This window comes from Plecotus auritus (genome assembly GCF_963455305.1).
Source record: "Plecotus auritus genome assembly, chromosome: 1".
Lineage (NCBI taxonomy): Eukaryota > Metazoa > Chordata > Mammalia > Chiroptera > Vespertilionidae > Plecotus > Plecotus auritus.
Window position 1 is genome coordinate 245,386,245 of NC_137770.1, and position 21,084 is coordinate 245,407,328.

Consider the following 21,084-nt stretch of genomic DNA (forward strand, 5'->3'; position numbering starts at 1 on the left):
CCTCCAGCTGCGTGACCTCCAGCTGCGTGACCTCCAGCTGCGTGACCTCCAGCTGTGTGATCTCCGGCTGCATGACCTCCAGCTGCATGACCTCCAGCTGCATGACCTCCAGCTGTGTGATCTCCGGCTGCATGACCTCTGGCAAGTGGCTCTGCCCCTCCGTGCCTCAGCTTTCTTGGTGGGAAATGATGCGAATAACAGGATTCAGCCCACAGGGTGAGTCTGAGGGCTTGAGTGGAGGCGCGGTGCCAATCCTTAGCTGCTGGTGGTGTTAATGTTATCTCCAAGTACAACTCGCCACCCTCTGTGTGGACGGCCAGCGTCCACGGCAGCCAGAGAAAGCATTTCCAAACACAAAGACATGCCTGCTGACCACGGAAAATAACTCCCACCCACTTCCTCCGCCGGAGTGCAGATCTGCAGGACGCAGCCCGGCGGCACTGGCCTTCAGCCGCAGGGGTCTGACCGACACCCCCTCCAGCCCCTCCGCCCTCCACTCCAGCCACACGGTCACCACACCGGGGCCCTGCCTCTCAGCTCCTGCCCTCCTGGCCCCTCTGCCTGGCCCGCCGTCCTTGAGAGCAGTGACGGAATGGGTCAAAGCAGGCTCTGGCTTCCAATGGTGCCTTGCATGCCCTCTCTGTGTGACCTCAGGCGAGTTTAGCTCTGGGCCTCAGTCTTCCCATCTGTAAAATGGGAACATGTATGGGACCTCACATCTTAGGAAGGATGAGACAAGCCAGTGAAGCTCAAAGCACAGAGCCCGGCCCACTGTCTCTTACAGGGGTGGGCAAACTTTTTGACTCGAGGGCCACCATGGGTTCTTAAACTGGACCGGAGGGCCGGAACAAAAGCATGGATGGAGTGTTTGTGTGAACTAATATAAATTCAAAGTAAAGGAGCGGAGGGGAGAGCAAGAGAACCAGATAGAACAGCCAGATCCGGCCCGCGGGCCGTAGTTTGCCCAAGGCTGCTCTTAAACAAACGGATGGGAGGGCCCACGGGCCCATCAACCCAGAGATGTGGATGGACACGATGCCCATGGGCGGGGTCCCAGGGCCCGTGGGCCCCGTGAGAGGCTGGCCGCGCAGCTGGCTGACGCTCACTCCATCACCTTGCTTATCGTATGAATCGTGGCGTCTGTTTCCATCATGGTACTGTGGTTAGGCACCAACTATGTTAACATCGGGGAAGCTGGGGGAGGCTATGTGGAACTCTCTGCACTTTTCATGCAACATAAAAAGTTAAAATACATTCATTTAAATTCCGCGTGTTTTGCCTGCTGCTGGGGGTTGGGGGAGCCTCCTTGACCCGACATGGCCACGCATCCAGGAGGGAACAGAACGGGCAGGTTACGGACCTTACCCTCCAGCCTTCCCCAGCCCGCTCCCAGGGAGAGGGACCAGGTCTCTGGTTGGTGAGCCTGGGGAGGGTCGGGCAGGTGTGGCCCAAGCTCCCTGCCCTCAGGATGGGGGGTTCTTCTTCCACCCCCGGGTCTAGGGGAAGGGAGGGCTGCTGGGTGGGGGTGAGGCAGCGACCCCTTGCAGCTGGCTCGGCAGGGAGCTGCTGTGCACACTCCTCCGCCAGTGGCACACCCAGGGGTGCATGGCATGCCTCAGAGCCTTTGCACATGCTGTTCCCTCAGCTGTGACACCCTTCCCCACCCCTCGCCCAGGTGTTGACCACCTCATTGGGCCTCGGGGCCTTGCCCAGCCAGCCATGCCTTCCTGAAGCCAGGTAGAACCGGCCCTGCCCTTCGGCACACATCTCGCAGCACACGTCCGACCGACTGCCCGTGATGTGTCTGCATGTGCCTCTCCCCGAGACAGGGACCAACATGGCCTCATCTCTCCCCGCCTCACACATGCTCCTGGCAGATGCTGGTTGTCCACCCATGCTGAATGGATGGACTGATGAGAAAGTTCTGACGGGCTTTTATTGTTTTAAAATGCAAAATATAGAATTACTTCAGTCAAGCCTTTCACCTGGTAGACAAAAATCTTTTGAAATCTGGGGGAGGGGTCCCAGGGGCAGGAAAGTAACAAAACAGTTCTCACGGCGGACAGTGTTAGGCGCGCTGTGAGACCAGCCCGGGGCCTCCCGGCCCAGCTCTGCCGACACGTGGGCGAGGCTGCTCTGTCCTGGGGCTGCTGTGCATTGTGGGATACTCAGCAGCATCTTTGGCTTCTTCCCCTTAGATGCCAGTAGCAGCTTCCTGGTTGTGACAAACAAAAATGTCTCCAGACATTGCCAAGTCAGCCTCCGGGGGGACAAAGTCAGGGCCAGACTGAGAACCCCGGGACCAGTCACTGGGTAGGTTTGAGTCCAGTAAGCACCCCCTTTGCTGCCCTTCATTTGCCAAAGCCAAACTGTTCAGACTTTGCAAGGCCCGTCCAGGGCTCCCCTCAAGCTCTGACAACCAGCACAGGCCCCCGAGGCAGGACCACTTGCAGCTGAGCCGGGGCTCCGACTGCTGTCAAACTCTTAAAGCGCCTGAAGGCACGGCTCCCAATTCTTAGAGCCCGCGGACGGCCGGGAGCGGGCTGCGAGGGTCATAGCTCCAGCGGTGATTGAGTGACCCGGCGACTGCCGCGGACGCTCTGGCTGAGCTCCCGGTGGAAAGCCAGGATCCTGGCGGGGCTCAGCAGCTCAGAGGGAGGGGGGCCGGCGGCCTGGGGGGCAGGGCAGGACACTCCGCCTCTGTCTTGCAGACGCTGCGTGGGAAGTCCCGACGCCTCAGTGGCCACGGCCGGGCGAGGTCCAGGATCAGGCGTCGGCCCCGGAGGCAGGGGAGGCTGCAGGCGAGAGCATCATGAAAGGTCTCTGCTTCCCGTGCCCCTCGATCCCACACTTTCCCAAGGGACAGGTGGCGAGGACAGCTACCATTTTCTGAGCACTCTGTGCCTGACCCCAAACACTCCTCACGCCTGAGCTCACATCCTTCTGCTAAGTTCACTGAGGCCCACACCATCCCCGTGGGGCACAGGTGAGCCAAAGGAGATTGGGGGGGCAGCTCACACCCCATGTCATCCAGGTGCCTGCCCAGATACCTGGGGGTGGCCCTACAGAGCAGATGTCCTCTGCAAGCTTCCCTGTTCCCAGTGACAAGAGGTGGTGACCTTTCCCATCAGGAGGGAACCACTGTCTCCCGGACACAAATCTCCAGCCCTGCCCTGCCCAGCCCAGCCCTGCCCAGCCCAGCCCTGCCCTGCCCTGCCCTGCCCTGCCCAGCCCTGTCCTGCCCTGCTCTGCCCAGCCCTGTCCTGCCCTGCCCTGCCCAGCCCTGCCCTGCCCAGCCCTGCCCTGCCCAGCCCTGCCCTGCCCTGTCCAGCCCTACCCTGCCCTGCCCTGTCCAGCCCTACCCTGCCCTGCCCTGTCCAGCCCTGCCCTGCCCTGTCCAGCCCTGCCCTGCCCTGCCCAGCCCTGCCCTGCCCTGTCCAGCCCTACCCTGCCCTGACCTGTCCAGCCCTACCCTGCCCTGCCCTGTCCAGCCCTACCCTGCCCAGCCCTGCCCAGCCCTGCCCTGCCCTGCCCAGCCCTGCCCTGTCCAGCCCTAGCCTGCCCTGCCCTGTCCAGCCCTACCCTGCCCTGCCCTGTCCAGCCCTGCCCTGCCCTGCCCAGCCCTGCCCTGCCCTGCCCTGCCCTGCCCAGCCCTGCCCTGCCCTGCCCAGCCCTGCCCTGTCCAGCCCTAGCCTGCCCTGCCCTGTCCAGCCCTACCCTGCCCTGCCCTGTCCAGCCCTGCCCTGCCCTGCCCTGCCCTGCCCAGCCCTGCCCTGCCCTGCCCAGCCCTGCCCTGTCCAGCCCTACCCTGCCCTGCCCTGTCCAGCCCTACCCTGCCCTGCCCTGTCCAGCCCTGCCCTGCCCTGCCCAGCCCTGCCCTGCCCTGCCCTGCCCAGCCCTGCCCTGCCCAGCCCTGCCCTGCCCTGTCCAGCCCTACCCTGCCCTGCCCTGTCCAGCCCTGCCCTGCCCTGCCCAGCCCTGCCCTGCCCAGCCCTGCCCTGCCCTGCCCTGTCCAGCCCTGCCCTGCCCTGCCCAGCCCTGCCCTGCCCTGCCCTGCCCAGCCCTGCCCTGCCCAGCCCTGCCCTGCCCTGTCCAGCCCTACCCTGCCCTGCCCTGTCCAGCCCTGCCCTGCCCTACCCTGCCCTGCCCTGCCCAGCCCTGCCCTGCCCAGCCCTGCCCTGCCCTGTCCAGCCCTGCCCTGCCCTGCCCAGCCCTGCCCTGCCCAGCCCTACCTTGCCCTGCCCTGTCCAGCCCTACCCTGCCCAGCCCTGCCCTGCCCTGCCCAGCCCTGCCCAGCCCTGCCCTGCCCTGTTCTGCCCTGTCCAGCCCTACCCTGCCCAGCCCTGCCCTGCCCTGCCCTGCCCTGCCCAGCCCTGCCCAGCCCTGCCCTGCCCTGCAAGTCCCAGCCCCCCTAATTTCAAAGCCCGGGACTCTCTAATCTCCACCTGCAGCTCTTACACGCATGTGAGCCCTTCACGCTCAGCATCTCCCACTCACCAAGCCCCTTCCCTGCTCATGACAGGTGGGCCCACTGCACCCGGTAATGAGTCCTCCGCTTGCCTCCGCTCGGGCCTCTGAGAGCTGTGGCCACCAGGGAGATAGGTAGCATGGAGCAACCCGCTCCCCATGGTCCCAGGAGGCAGTGGGCCGTGAGCAGGGTTTCCTGCTCAGCCCTCCCGAGTCAGGGGAAGCTGCCCAAGAAAGGCAGAGCCGGGGAGGAGGGGCTGGTGACCAAGGAGCACCCCCTGTGCGCCTCACCCGGACCAGTCCCTCCCACAGGGTGCTCCCAACCCAGCGGGAGAGGCAGGCGAACACATGTCCAACGATATAAAGCCTCAGACACGGGGCTGGGAGGGAGGCCACAGGTGCCAGTGGCGCTCCCGGGAGGGGACCTGATTGCACACCGAGGCGGGGAGGCCTGCCGGAGGGGTGGTGTCTGAGTGGGGTTTGGGGGCAGGATTCTGTTACCTGCTAAAAACTGAAGTCATTCTACACGGAACAGTGTGTACGTAGAATGTCAATGCCCACTTAAGGAGTCTGGACTTCACCTATATATATAAAAGCCCAGCGACCAAACGGCAGAATGACCAGAACGACCAGTTGACCAGTTGCTATGCCGTGCACTGACCACCAGGGGGCAGATGCTCAACACAGGAGCTGCCCCCTGGTGGTCAGTGCACTCCCACAGTGGGAGCAGCTGCTCAGAAGGCGGGTCCGCAGGCGCCTGGCTGACCGGGATGAGCGGCACTCCCACAGCGGGCCAATCCCCACAGGTCACGCCCCCCACCAGTGCATGAATCCGTGCCCTGGGCCTCTAGCCTTGCAATAATAATACTAGTTTAAACCATCTGAAACCCTGAGTTTATAGGGAGAGGGTGGTAGAACATCAGCAATTTCGTATGGTTCAACCCATGACAGTGAACATTTGCTGAGCTCTTAGGCGTATGTATTCATTTGCTCTTTAACCAGAAGAGATAAGTAACATTATCCCATTACACGGATGAAGAAACAGAGGCTCAGAGGGTTAAGTGACTTGCCCAAGGCCACACGGCTACTAAGGAGGCAGAGCGAGGTTTTGAACCCAGGCTGTATGGCTCCCCAGCCTGCGCTATTCGCTGCTACAGTCTGCTGTTGCCCACGGGGAGGGATGAAGGGTCTTCGGTGAGAGATCAACATTTACTCAATCATCAAAGGCTTGCCAGCCCTTTCAGGACATTTTTTAATGTTTTTAGGCTCCCCCACCTTCCTTTCTTTCTCTCTAAGCTCAACCATAAAAGGATGGTGACATGTGACAAATGTAGTTACTGCTCTTCAACTATAACCTCGTTTTTGCTTAGAGGCCACCACTCCCCTTGTGTCGTTACTTAACAAATTGGATTTCACCACGGGAAGCTCAGAAATCCAGAAATCCAGCTTGCAATCCCAGGGAGAGAGCCCCGTCCCCCACGCCCATCACAGCGGACAGAGCCAAGGCTGCGGCCTGCGGTGTGGGGCATGCGGTGTGGCCGTGAGAACCAGGCTGCTGCGTGGCCTTCCAGAGAAACAGCCCAGCAGGCCCCTCCCCTTCTAATTCTCCATCCGATCAGGCCTTTCTGAAGCTGCCTGTGGACCAGGTACTATGTGAAGCATGGGATGGGGACCAAAGGTCCAAGTGACAGCTGCCATCTAACCACAAAGAAGCTAACGTGTCCTGTGGGCCTGAGATCAAGTCCAATAAAGGAAGCGTTTCCATCCGTGACATCCAGTGGAACCTTGGACCCAGGGGGGTTAGATGTCCTTTGGGTTCCTCCGTTGATTTCATCTGTGCTCTACCTACTCCCTCAAAAGGTTTGCCAGGGGTTTGCCGGCAGAATCCCCTGGAGGAGACGTTTCGAGTTCCCCCTCATGGAGCTCCAGATTGGCGCACCCGGGGAGGCAGGCGGGACCTCTCCTATCTCCCATCCCCCACCAGTGACGGCCCAGCACCATCGGGCCACATGATGACCAGAGTACCAGCTCCAGAGCCAGGCTGCCCAGGGTGGAACCCCAGCTGTGCCACGTACTCTCTGTGTGACCTGGGGTCAGCGATCCACCTCCCTGTGCCCGCCCCCCCCCTTTCTCACAGGTAACGTCGAGCTAATGATGAGAGCGACGTGGTGGGCCAGGTGAGTACTGGGTAAGCTAAGGCGTTGCACACACAAGCCCAGCACCTGGGAGCATTCAAGAAATGAGGGGCGGGGGGTGGGGGGCGGGGGGCGCGGGGAGGCTCTTTCTCATTCTGTTCTTAGCAGCAGCATCCTTGTGGCCTCTGAGCCTCCTGTCTGCACCTGGCGGCAGCCACGTTTGATGCTTGCTGTGCCGCCCGCCCCCCCCCCCCCCCCCCCGCCCCGTAGTTCACAGGTGCTTGCCCCTCTGTCTTTGTGGGTGCTGTTCCTTTCTTTGCCTTCTACCTGCCCGAGATGGTACAGGTCAAAGATCGAATGTCAGAGGTAATTCTCCTAGAAAACGAGCCAAGCTGGAAAGAAGGTCTTAGGTACTGGGTGGTAAGCCTGTGGGCACGCGATTGACCATGAAAGCCACCACTCAGGGGAAAGAGTTCCAGGTCAGTGACAATAGCTGTCATCACTGGACACGTCCCTTGCGCTGGGCAGTGTCTCCCTCATGTTCCAGACTAGGCGTCCTCAAACTACGGCCCGCGGGCCACAGGCGGCCCGCCGAGGACCTGTATCCGGCCCGCTGGGTGCCGCTGCCTGTCCCGCTTAGCAGCCGACGCGTCCCGGGCCCGCAGTGCGCATAGGAATTTGTTCATAGTTTTTTTTTTTAAACTATAGTCCGGCCCTCCAACTGTCTGAGGGACCGTGAACTGGCCCCCTGTTTAAAAAGTTTGAGGACCCCTGTTCCAGACCCATCCTCAGCCCTGCTTACCTGCCTCCACCCTCCTAGCAGCAGCAGCAGCAGCAGCCCTGTTTCCCAGGGGAGGGGAGTCAGAAGCATGAGTGAACCCGCCAAGCATCCCCCGAATTACAGCTGGGATGTGAACGCAGGCCTGTCAGACTCCGCAGCTCAGAATTAGTCAGATCAGTTTTCTCTGACTTCAGAGAGCTGCTCCGGCTCTGACCGAGGAGGGCATTTTGGACCAAACCTGGGGAAAGCTGAACGAAATATAACAGGAGAGCTATTTACACCCTCTGAGAGCTCCGGGGACTGTGTAGATCTGTGGGACGATCACTGAGAGCAGGAGAGAAGCCCCGAAGGCCGCCTGTCCCCTCCGCCGCAGGGGAAGGCGGGGTCTGCGCGTGAGGGGGGCCGCTGAGCGGTGGGAAGCTAAGCAGAGCTCCAGGGGCCACGGGGAAGGACGCCGATAGACACGACAGGCTTTGCCTGGGACCCTGAAAGGCGCTGCCCTAGGGATAAGGGTGAACAGGAAAGGAAGCAGACCCCCTAAGTACGGAAGCAGCTGATGGGAGGCATGGTCTGCGCCGGCCCAGCTGCCGATCAGAAGCTACAAGAATCCTCTCTGGATAAGAACAATATCAAGCTCAACCTCAAACTATGGTGTTTGCACAAGTTTTCGTACACAATGTCCAGCACTCACTGAAAAATAACCAGACACAAGACACACGATTTAATAAGAAACACAAATTAGCCCAGCAAAGGGTAGCTCAGTGGTTGAGCATTGTCCCCTGCACCAAGAGGTCACCAGTTCTATTCCCAGTCAGGGCCCATGCCCCAGAGTTGCGGGCTTGATCCCCAGTAGGGGACGTGCAGGAGGCAGCCGATCGATGATTCTCTCTCATTGATGTTTCGATCTCTCTCTCCCTCTTCCTTCCTCTCTCTCTCTCTCTCAAACCAATAAAAGCATAGACAATAGGAAGAGACGAGGAGAGGAAACCAGTCTTCGTGGTGTTGGCCATTTTCTCCTTCTTGACCTGGTGATGCCTTCACAGGTGTGTGGCGCCCTGGGATATTCACGGAGCTGCCCACTGCCCCGTGTGCCCTCTGTATGTGTGTCATACCTCCCACGGAAAGGTTATTTAAGAATGTCCTCTCACCTCCGGAGGATCCAGTCGCGCTGTCTGTGCTGGCCACTCCGCCTCAGTCACGGGCCAGGGCTCGGGACGCCACGGTCTTGGGAGGGCGCTGTCCATTTCAGGACTCAGGAGAGAGCTCTGAGCTGGAAGAGAATGGTCTCAGTCAAGCCTCCACCAGACGTCCAAAGTCAACAAGCCTCTGAGCCTTGTCCTAACCCTGTTCATTCCCAGATCCCCACGCCCGTGATCAGGCCCTCTCAGGGGCCTGGAACTCTCAGCGCCTCCTCCACACGCCTCTGATGGTTCTGTCATGGCCTTGGGCCGTCTAAACACTGCCTTCCTGCCTCGCCTTCCCCTGCCTGGCCGCGGGCTCCTTCTGCACTGGGAGCGGCTCATCTTTGTAAACAACACCTGCCTGGGAGCTCACGGCAGCCTCCCAGCAACGCGGGAAGAATAAGTGACTCAGTCAACCTCGTACACTTCCTTCCTTCCTTCTTCCTTCCTTTCTTTCATTTATTTGTTTAAAACATGTATTTTATTGATTTTTAGAGCGAGAAGAAGGGAGAAGGGTAGAGAATAGAAACATCGATGAGAGAGAACCATCGACTGGCTGCCTCCCGCACACCCCCTATACCAGAGGTGGGCAAACTTTTTGACTCGAGGGCCACAATGGGTTCTTAAACTGGACCAGAGGGCCGGAACAAAAGTATGGATGGAGTGTTTGTGTGAACTAATATAAATTCAAAGTAAAGGAGCGGAGGGGAGAGCAAGAGAACCGGATAGAACAGCCGGATCCAGCCCGCGGGCCATAGTTTGCCCACGGCTGCTATACCCTCTACTGGGGATCGAGCCCACCGCCCGGGGATGTGCCCTGACCAGGAATCGAACCAGCGACCTCTTGGATCCTAAGTCAACACTCAACCACTGAGCCCACCTCGGCGGCCCACTTCCTTCTTCGAAGGTTGAGGAAGCCGAGCCCAGACAAGGAAGGGGACGTACACAAATGAATGGCAAACGCAGGACCACCAAGTGCAGGCCCCTCCAACGGTGAAAGCAGACCAGCTACACCCTCTTCTTGTGTCAGGCGCCAGGCCCCCCGGGGGGAGGCCGCGGTACCCGCCTTCGGGAGATCAGCGTCGGGGGCTCAGAGAGGTCAATGCACCCATCCAAGGTCACCCAGCTGGTCAGAACAGACCCTGGTAATAAAAGCGGCTCCCTGAGCAGGTCTCAAGAGGAGCGTAGTTCCCTGAAGGGAACGCCCCCCCCACGCTGCCGTTTGACCCAGAACAGCTGTTCCTACTGATCTCACAGGAGTGCCTGTTGCCTCTCGCCTTAAAAGGCTTTTTACTTTCAGGTGAACTCGGGGAACTGCGGGCTGGGGAGCTGGACCATTCCGCAGCGGCAGCATTTTTCTAACCCAGTGGTCGGCAAACTCATTAGTCCACAGAGCCAAATATCAACAGTACAACGATTGAAATTTCTTTGGAGAGCCAAATTTTTTAAACGTAAACTTCTTCTAACGCCACTTCTTCAAAACAGACTCGCCCAGGCCGTGGTATTTTGTGGAAGAGCCACACTCAAGGGGCCAAAGAGCCGCATGTGGCTCGCGAGCCGCACTTTGCCGACCACTGTTCTAACCTGTTCTCCTGCGTTGTGAAGTGGGAAGGCAGCATCAGTAGGGAAGGGACGGGGGAGGGGGAGCGGCTCAGCTCCTCCTCATCTGCACTTGACATGGGTGTTTTCCTGGCCCCTCGCCCCCGGCAGGTCAGAGCCCAGGGCTGGTCCTGCCTGAGCCGCACTGACCTGTCGCAGCCGCTGGCATCTCTGGCTCCACAGCGGGGTGGCGGCGGGTCTGGAAGAAGAGACATCCCAGCAGTTACCCTGCATGACCGGGAGGGAGCTTACACAGGTGACGACCGGACAGAGCAGGGCCGCACGCAGCGTCCTCCCCAGCTTCCTGCCCACGGACCAGAGCAGGGGGCGGGGCGGGGGGGGCGGAGAAGGCCAGACTGCACAGTGGAACCTGCCCTGCCACTCCCTGGCCAGGTCAGGTGACCCCAGCCCGCCCTCTCCATCTGCAGGTGGAGATGCCAACATTTGCTTGCAGGGTTTTGTCCGAACCAAATGAGAACAGGGTCTGCTAACTGCCCCACAGGAGAGCAGGCAGATCAGGGCTCGCCCTAAGGCCCTGCCCCCTCCGTTCCCCGCATACATTTTTGGGGAACATTCTAAACTTCCTGAAAGGCAGGCGCTGAAGAGAACAGAATTGCCGGGATCCCTGGAGGCCCAGCCTGGGCTGCTGGTTTGATGAGTGAGGGGAGGGTAGGAGCCTCCATTGCTGCGGGCCCGGGTCTAGGTCTGGTTGACTGAGCCCCAGCGGAGAGCGGGACCTTGCCAGGAGGAGGAGGGGAGAGGCAGAGCGGGCGGGTGGGAGGAGGCCACAGGCAGCTTCCTGGCCACGCTCATCGCTGTGGCCCAGAGGATGCGCTGGTGGCCCAGCCCCCGACTCCCCCAAGGCAGACAAGCTCAGGTTGCGCTCAATTAACGTTTGTGAGATGAAGTGGCAAAGCTGGGTTTTGTGGTCTGTCGGGGGATCAGTGAGGTGTCCCCAGATCATGAAAATGGGGTTATTCTTAGAGAGCTGAATTGTACAATAAAGCAAGACAGGTCCGCAGACTCAGTCACCATAGGAGGGAGTGGAAGCTTATAACTGGCCATGGCCTTTTTGAAAAAAGGTCTGGGGGAGACCCCTGGGCCACGGGGAGACATGTGCAGGAACAGGGGCACCTCCTCCCAGGAAATGATACATCAGGCTGAGGGCCCTGACGCTCTCTGTCCCCATCCCAGGCTCCCAAGCAACCTCCGGTCATAAATGCTCATCACTAACAAATGAATGAATGAATGAGTGAATGAATGAATGAATGAGCCTGAATTTCCAATGTCTCCACTGGAGGGGAGGCCACGCTGACATTTCCCCATCCACCCACTGGATACTTCCGCCTGTGCATCGTTCTGTTTCTCAGAGGAAATGAATAAATTCGTGTGCGGGTTCATACATCAGTCTCTGTGAACTTGGTCACTGCAGGTCAGCCTGTGCGATCCCAGTAGCCATGCCAGTTCCAGTTTCATTGCCCCGCAGGACCGGAGCAGCCCCGGAGGGCGGGGCTCTGCCTGCCCTGACTCCTCCCCCCAGGTGACTGACAGGTCCTCCTGGGTCTCAGGCCCTGAAACTTGGCTTCAGTTGGCCTCAGTCCAAGCTGGTCCTCGGAACGGGGTTGCACACCTATGTGTAAGAGTGTGTGTGTGTGTGTCTGTGTGTGTGTGCGCACATGCAAGCGGGTGTGGGCAGGCTCAGCTGAGCACCCGTGGGTGCTGCGCGCACACAGACGCCAGGCACTGCTGTTCAGGGCCAGGCAGACCCAGGAGCGCCTTTCCCAGACCTGGGGCAGAACTGGCTTCCATCACCTGCTGCCCTACCTGGGGGCTGTGTGACCTTGAGTGAGACTCCCAACCTCTCTGAGCTTGTTTCAGTGACCATGAGGAGAAGAGATCCTCATTCATTTAACTCATTATTCATTCATTCACCTGAAAATTCCCTGAGCAGCTCCTCTGTGCAGGTACTAGGGAGACAGAGATGGCTGTCTCCAACCAAACTCCCGCCACATCAGGGGGGAAATTCCTCCCACGTGACCCCTCAGGCATATCCACGTGCCTTGGAGGACAGAGGGAGTGTGGCTAACTCTGGTCTGGGGGGTTCAGAGCAAGCTCCCTGGCAAGGTTGTACTCAAACTGTGCCCCGAAGGATGGACAGGAGGCTGGAGGGAAAACAAGGATCTTGCCAGGGAAAGAGCCTTCTGGTGAAGCAACGGCACAGTGCTCATGTGACACTGAGCTCAAGCCGCTGTTGGTGCATCTGTCTCCTGCATCGTGTTGTGAGCACTTTAAGGGTAAGGATGGCGGGACCCCCTTCCCACGCCAGCCCCGAGCACAGAGGAGGGGTTCAGGTGTGTTCCCCGCAGGATCGGGGGCACAGGGAGAAAGGGGGGACAGTGCAGGCCAGGGAGGTGGACCGGGTCACTTGCCCACAGCCCCCACGGGAAGAGGGACAGGGCTGCCTCTGGGAACTGACCTCTGGGGCCCCGGGAGCCAGGAAGGTGGCCGTGTACTCGGCCAGCGCCACGTCGTCTACCATGCTGCGCACCGTCTGGCAGAGCAGGCGATCGGCCGGCCCGTGTCGGCACAGCTCCCGCAGCAGGTGTGTGAGCAGGTGGTTCCTGTCCCGGCACTTCTGGACCAGGGAGGCCAGCTTGGCCTGTGGGATGAAGACGCAGCCGGTGGGTCCTCGGACACAGGGCGTCCGGGGGCTGGGGCATCGGCTCCCTATTCTGCGTCCCCCAGCCCTGCCTTCGCACAGCCCTCCCTCAGCCCCTCCCTCCGCCCGGAAGCCAGAGTCCCGCTGACAGCTGACCGAGTTGACGGGAGGAAGGGTCAAGGGTGTGGGCTTAGGCTCTGCCACTGGCCAGCGATGTGGCCAAGCTTCTCTCTACACCTCGCCTTGCTCACCGGCGCAATGGGCATCATTAAGGCACCAGGACCAAAGGAGACAGTGCAGGCAAAGCACCCACACCGGGCCAGCGACGCAGCTCCCGGAACCCAGCCGATCCTGCCCCCACCGTCACGGACTCTTAGACTGCCTGCACCCCTCCAGCCCCATCATGGCCCGGCCTCCTTCTCACTCCTCCTGTTCCCGCCACGCTGGCCACGCCCAGCCCAACCCCAGAACTTCCTGGTCACTCCTTTGGCTCCCACACGTCCCAAGCCCAGAAAAGCCTGATCACCTCTCCAGAGGCCAGCCTGGTGTCACCTCCCTGGGTGTCACCTCCTGAGTGTCACCTCCCCGGGTGTCACCTCCCCGGGTGTCACCTCCTGAGTGTCACCTCCCTGGATATCACCTCCCCGGGTGTCCCCTCCCAGGTGTTGCCTCCCTGGGTGTCCCCTCCCCAGATATCACCTCCCCAGATATCACCTCCCCAGATATCACCTCCCCGGGTGTCACCTCCCTGGGTGTCCCCTCCCCAGATATCACCTCCCCGGGTGTCCCCTCCCCAGATATCACCTTCCCAGATATCACCTTCCAGGTGTCACCTTCCCAGATATCACCTCTCCGGGTGTCCCCTCCCCAGATATCACCTCCCCGGGTGTCCCCTCCCCAGATATCACCTTCCCAGATATCACCTTCCAGGTGTCACCTTCCCAGATATCACCTCCCCGGGTGTCCCCTCCCAGATATCACCTCCCCGGGTGTCCCCTCCCAGATATCACCTCCCCGGGTGTCCCCTCCCGGGTGTTGCCTCCCCGGGTGTCCCCTCCCCAGCAGGCCTCCCCGATGCTCAGGGCCGATGTCCGCCTATGCCCTGGCTTCCGGCTCCTGCTATCCCTGCAGGTAACTTACAGTGTGGGTCTGTCTTTCACACAGCCTGGGGGCACCTCAGGGTCAAAGCTAGGCCCCGGCACTGTCACTGTGTCATCACGGGCACCGCGGGGCCCTCGGGACGGATTTGTTCCACAAATGACACGAGTGGAGGGGTGACAGGCCTGCCATCCCAGGGAGGCCCTCCCGGGGAGCCCTCCGCTCTGGGGGAGGGGTGGCCACCGCCCTCCCGGGGGTTCAGGGCTGTTGGCACGTCAGTTTCCCGGCAGTGGTGCCTGGGCGCCGGGTGTGAGACGCCCGGGAACGAGCCCAGGAGCGCGCCAGAGTCCGTGGGTTTGGGAGTGAGCGCTGTCTCTGTCACTCTGCCTCCCAGGACTTGCACAGGACACAGACGGTCACATCTCTACTGGGAAACACAGAGCTTTTCTGAGAGACCTTCTCTGTGGACGGCACAAATATGTTACCTTCAGAGGGGTCACAGCCAAGTTCGCCTCGTGTTGCTTTTTCTGAAGTTCGTCAACCTGGAAAAGACACGTGTTGACAGGGCTGAGCCGTTGTCCCACAGCCCCTGCCTCCGCCTCGGGTGGCTCACCCAGGCCGGCTCGTGTCCCCTCCTCTCCCATAGGAATTCTCGGGGGAACGGCCTCTCCCGTCACCTGTCACCTCGGCAGGGTCGGGAGCAGGGGCGCCCTGAGCACGGGCGAGTGAGCCCCACGCCAGCTCTGCCACCCCTCCCTTCAGGAAGGAAGCCTTCCCAGGTCCCCGCCAGGTGCCAGAGCCTCCTGGCGCCACGTCACACCTGCGGGTTCCCGGCCAGATGCCCGGGGTCCTCCTCCCGGCCCGGCCACTCCCTGGAACTGCGACCTTGTGCGAGCCACTTTCTCTGCCTCCGTTCTCCCATCTGTGGGTAACGTTAGTGCACATGCAGGGGTGATGACTGCAGCCAGGATTCCGTGATTGACTCCTGCAACGTGCTGAGGACCAGGCCTGGCACCCGGTCAGCACCCACGGACTGTGCACCAGGGCTACCCTCTGGCCAGAGGGGCCAGGCACGGAGAGACGCCACCTGGGCCTCCCAGCCCCGCCCAGCGCCGGCTGAACCACGTGATCCGAGGTGCCTGTGGAGCAGGACCGCCGGCGAGGCCTACCTGAGTGCCTGACCCCCAACATCACAGGCTGTCCCATGGTGGGCGTCCGAGTTCTTCTCACTCTCTCTCCTGTCCCCATGAGCAAAAGTCCTTCCTCTCCTCCCCACCTCTGATCCCTAAGCACATGCCTGGAGTAGAATGTGTGGGGTGGATATGAAGCTACATGCAGAATGCCTTCCATCTGGTTTTCGTTTTGTTGTTTTGTTTGTTTGGTTTGTTGCTGTTATTGTTAATCCTCACCCAAGGACATTTTTCCATTGGTTTTTAGAGAGTGGAAGAGAGAGGGAAAGACAGAGAAACATCGATGTGAGAGAAACACCTTGATCGGCTGCCTCCTGCACGCTCCACAGTGGGAACAGAGCCTGCAACCCGGGCATGTGCTCTTGACCAGAATCGAACCCGGGACCCTTCAGTCCACAGGCCGACGCTCTTTCCACTGAGCCAGACCGGCTAGGGCTCATCTTGGTTTTTTCATTTGATTTAATGTCATGGTGTTATTTCCATGTCAACACAAATGGATCACCTTCTTTTACTATCCTGCCTATTATTTCATCTTGAGGCTGAAACATAACTTATTAACTAATCCTTATTTTGAAAATGCATATTGTTCCTGCTTCTTTACCTGCAGACCAGTGACCACTGTACATGTATTTTGGCTCCTTTCTGGATAAACTCAGAGTAAAAGGCCAGCTCCTAGCGGACTGACACTGAGAGGCACCCGGTGATGGGCGGGCGTGGGTTAAGCCTTCTCTCTGCTTCGGTTTAGGAAACGGCCTGACTCCGTTGCCGTGAGCTGTGTACCGGCTGTTTCCGGTCACAAAGTCAACAAGAAGAAAGTGAAAAGACAACAGATGAGGGAAGACATTTCCAAATCAGATACCGAACAAGGGACTTGTATCCAGGACTTACAACCAATTCTTACAGCTCAACAACAGCAAAAGGCAACTACAAAATGCACAGAGGGTCTGAACAGACTTTCTCCAAAGAAGATCTATGAGTCTCCAAGAAGCACGTTTTAAAAATCGAGATAATTACAGCTTTACATGCAGCTGGAAGAAGTGGTGCAGCGTCCCCCGGATATGTCGCTGGTTTCCCCTGAAGGGAGCATTTGCCACCAAATAATGTCAGTTCCAGTATATTGATACACTCCACCAGCTTCATTCAGGCTTTCCCAGTTTGCTTGTGTTTGTGTGTGTGTGTGTGTGTGTGTGTCTCTGTCTCTGTGTGTGTCTGTGTGTGTCTATGTGTGTCTGTGTGTGTCTGTCTGTCTCTGTGTGTTTGTGTCTGTGTGTGTGTGTCTGTCTGTGTATCTGTGTCTGTGTATATGTGTATGTCTATGTGTCTCTCTGTGTGTATGTGTATATGTGTGTGTGTATGTGTGTCTGTGTCTGTCTCTCTCTCTGTGTTTGTGTCTGTGTGTGTGTGTCTGTCTGTGTGTCTGTGTGTGTATGTCTGTTTGTGTATCTGTGTATGTCTCTGTGTCTCTGTGTGTGTATGTGTCTGTGTGTCTGTGTGTTTGTGTGTATCTGTGTGTGTCTGTGTCTGTGTGTGTCTCTCTGTCTCTGTGTGTTTGTGTCTATGTGTGTATGTCTGTGTATCTGTGTCTGTGTATATGTGTATGTGTCTCTGTGTGTGTATTTGTATGTGTGTGTGTGTGTCTGTGTGTGTCTGTGTCCATGTGTGTCTCTCTGTCTCTGTGTGTTTGTGTCTGTGTCTGTCTGTGTATCTCTGTCTGTGTATCTGTGTCTGTGTATATGTGTATGTCTCTGTGTCTCTGTGTGTATGTGTATGTGTGTGTGTTTGTGTCTGTGAGTGTCTATGTGTCTGTGTCTGTCTGTGTGTGTGTGTATGTCTGTCTCTCTGTGTCTGTGTATATGTGTATGTCTCTGTGTGTGTACGTGTGTTTGTGTGTGTGTGTCTATCTGTGTGTCTGTGTGTATCTGTGTCTGTGTACCAGGCTCTATACAGTTTATCACCTGTGTAGGTTTACGTCTCCGCCACACAGACAGGTCCCTGAACTGGTCTGACGCCACAGGATCTGTGTTCTTTTAGAATGGACAGGTGAGCTGCATGGAGGTTTTCTCTCTATGCTGCCCTGTACTTTGTAAATCTAATAAATACTAACCAGTTGCTGGAAATGGCCAGTGAGATCTGACCTGGTTCCTTTTTCCGTTCTCAAAACTTCCCGGAGGGTGGGGTCCCCGGTTCATGAGAGAGGCCGCCTTGCCCACCTACCTGGCCCTGGAGCTGGTCCCGGCGACGGAGGGCCTGGTCGCAGGCCGCCTGCAGCTGCTGGCCCGCAGACGCCTGGTCCCTGAGCTGGCACTGCAGCGTCAGCACCTGGTGGTGGAGCCGCCGGACACGCAGCCGGAGGGCCTCCTCTGGGGTCTCGGCCTCGGCCTCGGCGTCCTGGGGCTGCGGGACACAGACTCAGTGGCAGGCTTAGCTTACCTCCCAAGTAATTTGCCTTCGCAAATGCATTTTTTGTCATTGATCCTCCCCCGAGAAGAATGTTTCCGTTGATTTTCAGAGAGAGGGGAAGGGAAGGGAAAGAGAGAGACACACACACAACGATGTGAGACAGACACATCTCCTGGTTGCCTCCCGGACATGCCCCACCTGGGACTGGGGATCGAACCCGCAACCGAGGTAGGTGCCCGTGACCGGGAATCAAACCCGAGCCCCTTTAGTGCTCGGGCCCGTGCTCTAACCATTGGGCAACAGCGGGCAGGGCAAGCTTTTTTCTGCTTATGTTTTCCTAACAGTTAAAAACTTTGAGAAGGTAAAGGAGCAGAAATCACTCCTAATCCTATGAGCACGTGTGTAAGAGCACAGAGCAAAGGGGAAGAAACGCGTGGGTCATGACGACGGTATCGCGTGCTCACATGGGTGTGAGTGTGTGGCCGTGCTGGGCTTCTCCAGGGAGGGTGTCGGGTGCAGGTCTGGGAAACTGAGGTCTGACAATAACATCTTAAAACATTGTTTTCAAAAAAAATCTCTTTCGCCTGTATTGTCAAAAGCGTGGGAAGCAGCGCGGCATTTCGGAGTCCGATTTAAAGCTTCCGGTCGGTCACCATTGTCCTGAAGCACAGGGTGGTGAGTGGACTTTCATGGTCAAACCCAACTGTGAGAGGCTCATTACAGGGACGCTTCACAGCGCATTTATAGAAAAACAGAAGCTACTGCATTTTAAACAGCTTTCTTTTAAAACTACAGATTTTTATTGATTTCAGAGAGGGGGAGAGAGAGAAAGAGAGAGAGAGAGAAACATCAATGATGAGAGAGAATCATTGATTGGCTGTGGAGCCTGTGGAGTCAGGGATATGCCCTGACCGGGAATCGAACCCTGATCTCCTGGTTCATAGGTGAGCCATGTGGCCGGGCTAAACAGTTTTATTAAACCCGTGCAAAGTAGTCCCTCACACTGTGGGTCCAACGCCAGCAGCTTTCCCAGGGTGTCGCAGGGGATTTCAGGGGGCGGGAGGGAGAGGGAGGCCGTGGGAACTGTGGTTAAGTAATTGGGTTGCTGCTGCCCCCAGTGGCCTGGAGTCTACATTTTTATTTTTAAGAGCATTTATGCAGACACCCAGGCGTGCACATACATACACGCATGCCCACATAATCTATGTTTATTTCCTTTATTTATATATATTTTTATTGATTTCAGAGAGGAACGGGGAGGGAGAGGGAGAGGGAGAGATAGAAACATCAATGATGAGAGAGAATCATGGACCGGCTGCCTCCTGCACGCCCCCTACTGGGGATCGAGCCCGCAAACCAGGCACGTGCCCTTGACCACAATCAAACCCAGGACCCTTCAGTCTGCAGGCTGACGCTCTACCCACTGAGCAACACTGGCTAGGGCTATTTTTCTATATAAAATTCAGTCTGTATCTCTGTGGCTGTGCTCCCTTGGACCACGCCAGGAGCAGCTGTCCATGTCACGAGGGAATGCCGAAGACGCGGTGCGCGCGGCTCTGTGGCCGGCTGGACGCTCCGGTTAGCCTGAGACACCGCGCACTGACTCCCCGGGGCCTGTGTTTTCTGACCGGGTCAATGGCCGTGGCGGCTGTGCCTCCTCTCCGAGCTGCGGGAGGGGGGGTGGCATGCGTGAGGGGGTGGGCAGCAGTCTAGAACATTAACAAGAGGAGACGAGGCAGCTACGCAGGGTCAACCTACCTGGTGGCTGCTGCCCAGGGGCGTCAGCGCTGGCCCTGGGCCCGCAGAACGCCGCGGTCCTTCCTCCTCTTCCCCCAACTCGGCCTCTTTCACGCCCATCCCGTGGATGTCTCCCGGCAGGGCACCGGACACACCGGCCCTTCTCCCGACCAGCGAAGGCGTGGCCGCCTCGGCTCCGTGCCCGGGACTCTCTGTGCCCGAGGAAGGGCCCATCTTCTCTCCGGGCCGACCCGTGTCCTTCTCCAAGGGTGGCCCGGGGGCTCCCGCAGTCAGCGGCTCTGATGGCGGACTTGCCTGCACCGCCCTGTCCACAGCGCCCACCTTGTCCACAGCGCCCACCTGGTCCACCGCCACCTGGCTTTTCCCCTGGGGGCGCTGCTCTGCTCCCCCCGGACGCCCCGCATCTGAGCTCACCCCCAGGGCGACCTCCCTCTCCAGGACCCGGATCCTGTGCAGAAGGTGCGCGTTCTCCCCGCGAAGGGCCCCGATCATGTCCTCTATTCCCAGCACCACCTCCTTGACCAGCTCTTTGTAGCCCAGCCCGAGCTCCGAGATCAGCGCCTTGAGCTCCCGGTTCTCCTGGGCGGCGTTCTGCATGAGGCCCCGGCACCGCCGGGCGCCCGCGGACACGGCCGTCTGGAGCCGGCCCAGGCCCCGCCGCAGGTTTTCGTTTTCCTCTTCCAGCTCGGAGATCCTGCGGTAGCTCCTCCCGTTGCAGTCTTCCAGGTCGGCCAGGAGCTGCAGGTACTGGTCCAGCTCCCTCCGCAAGCGGGAGATGTCGCCCAGCAGCTCGCTGTTGTCCCGCTCGAGCGCGGAGACCTTGCTCGCCTGCCTCTCGCTCTGCGTCCGGAGGGCCCGGATCCTTCCATGGCATCTCTCTTGGTCTCGCTGAAGGCGGGCGTTGTCCTGTAACACTCGGCTCCTCTCCTCCTTCAGTCCGGAGACCAGCTGATGGAACCGTCTCCTGGTTCGCTCCAGGGCTCTTGGTGGCGGACGGGGGCTCTGGCCCAGCTCCGAGGGCCCCCCCGGGCCGGGGCGCAGGTCCCCCAAATCAGGCCCCACCCCTGGGAGAACTTGGCCGGTTCCCAGGGCCTCGGTCTCTCCTGGCCTCATGTCTTCACGCCTCTCCTTGGGGCCTGCTTCCTTCTCCAAAACCTCTGCGTGCTCCCGGCCACTGCGCCTTCTCCCGGCAAAGCTCCTGTCCTCTCCCCCGCTCCCACGCCTCAGGACCGACAGCTGCTGGAAGCAGGCCTCCATCTCCTCTGCGAACGCGTCTATTGTGAGCGCAGACCCGTCCTGTCCTTGGCGTGGGGGCCTCGGGGGCCTCGGGGGCCTGGTGGGTTGGGCTCCCTCGGGCGAGAAGGCCCATGTGGGCGGCGGCAGCAAACCGCCCTCTCCCCCGAGGAAGAGGGTTTCCTCCACCTCCCATTCCTTGGCGCCCACGCTGGATCCTTCCAGACACAGCGGCTTCTCCTCCTGGCCGGGCCCCCCAGCCCCGGGGCGTTCCTCCAGCAGCAGCAGGGCAGTTACAGCCCACGCGGGGCTGTCCTCGTGGCCCTGGGGGCTCCTGGCGGCCCCGTCCTCTGCGGGGAGCTGAGCGCCGGGTGGAGACGGCCCTTTGGCACCGTGAGCCCTGAAGGAGGAGGCTGCGGAGGCCTCTTCTTCCTCCTCCTCCTCCTCCTCCTTCTCCTCCTCCTCCTCCCATGGGAACCCTCCTAGGAGGCCCCATACATGCCCTTCAGCCCGCTGCCTCCTGCCCAGGGACGAGGGGCCCTCGGTGGACATGGCGGCCTCCCCCTGCGGAAGAGGTGGGGGG

At 59.4% G+C, this 21,084-nt stretch overlaps 1 protein-coding gene across 1 annotated transcript in view; it reads right to left on the reverse strand.

Annotated features, from left to right (window-relative positions):
• Positions 1-2,146: 2,146 nt before the first annotated feature.
• The window catches only part of LOC308242243 (uncharacterized protein C4orf50), a 46,437-nt gene continuing 27,499 nt past the window's right edge, over positions 2,147-21,084 (reverse strand). The window contains exons 8-14 of the mRNA XM_080656166.1: positions 19,269-20,884; positions 17,325-17,504; positions 14,406-14,462; positions 12,640-12,822; positions 10,314-10,362; positions 8,532-8,653; positions 2,147-2,795 (exon numbers count right to left, since the gene is read on the reverse strand). Coding sequence (XP_080512292.1) covers positions 2,553-2,795; positions 8,532-8,653; positions 10,314-10,362; positions 12,640-12,822; positions 14,406-14,462; positions 17,325-17,504; positions 19,269-20,884 — 2,450 coding nt within the window. The 3' untranslated portion in view covers positions 2,147-2,552. The remainder of the gene's footprint in view (positions 2,796-8,531; positions 8,654-10,313; positions 10,363-12,639; positions 12,823-14,405; positions 14,463-17,324; positions 17,505-19,268; positions 20,885-21,084) is intronic.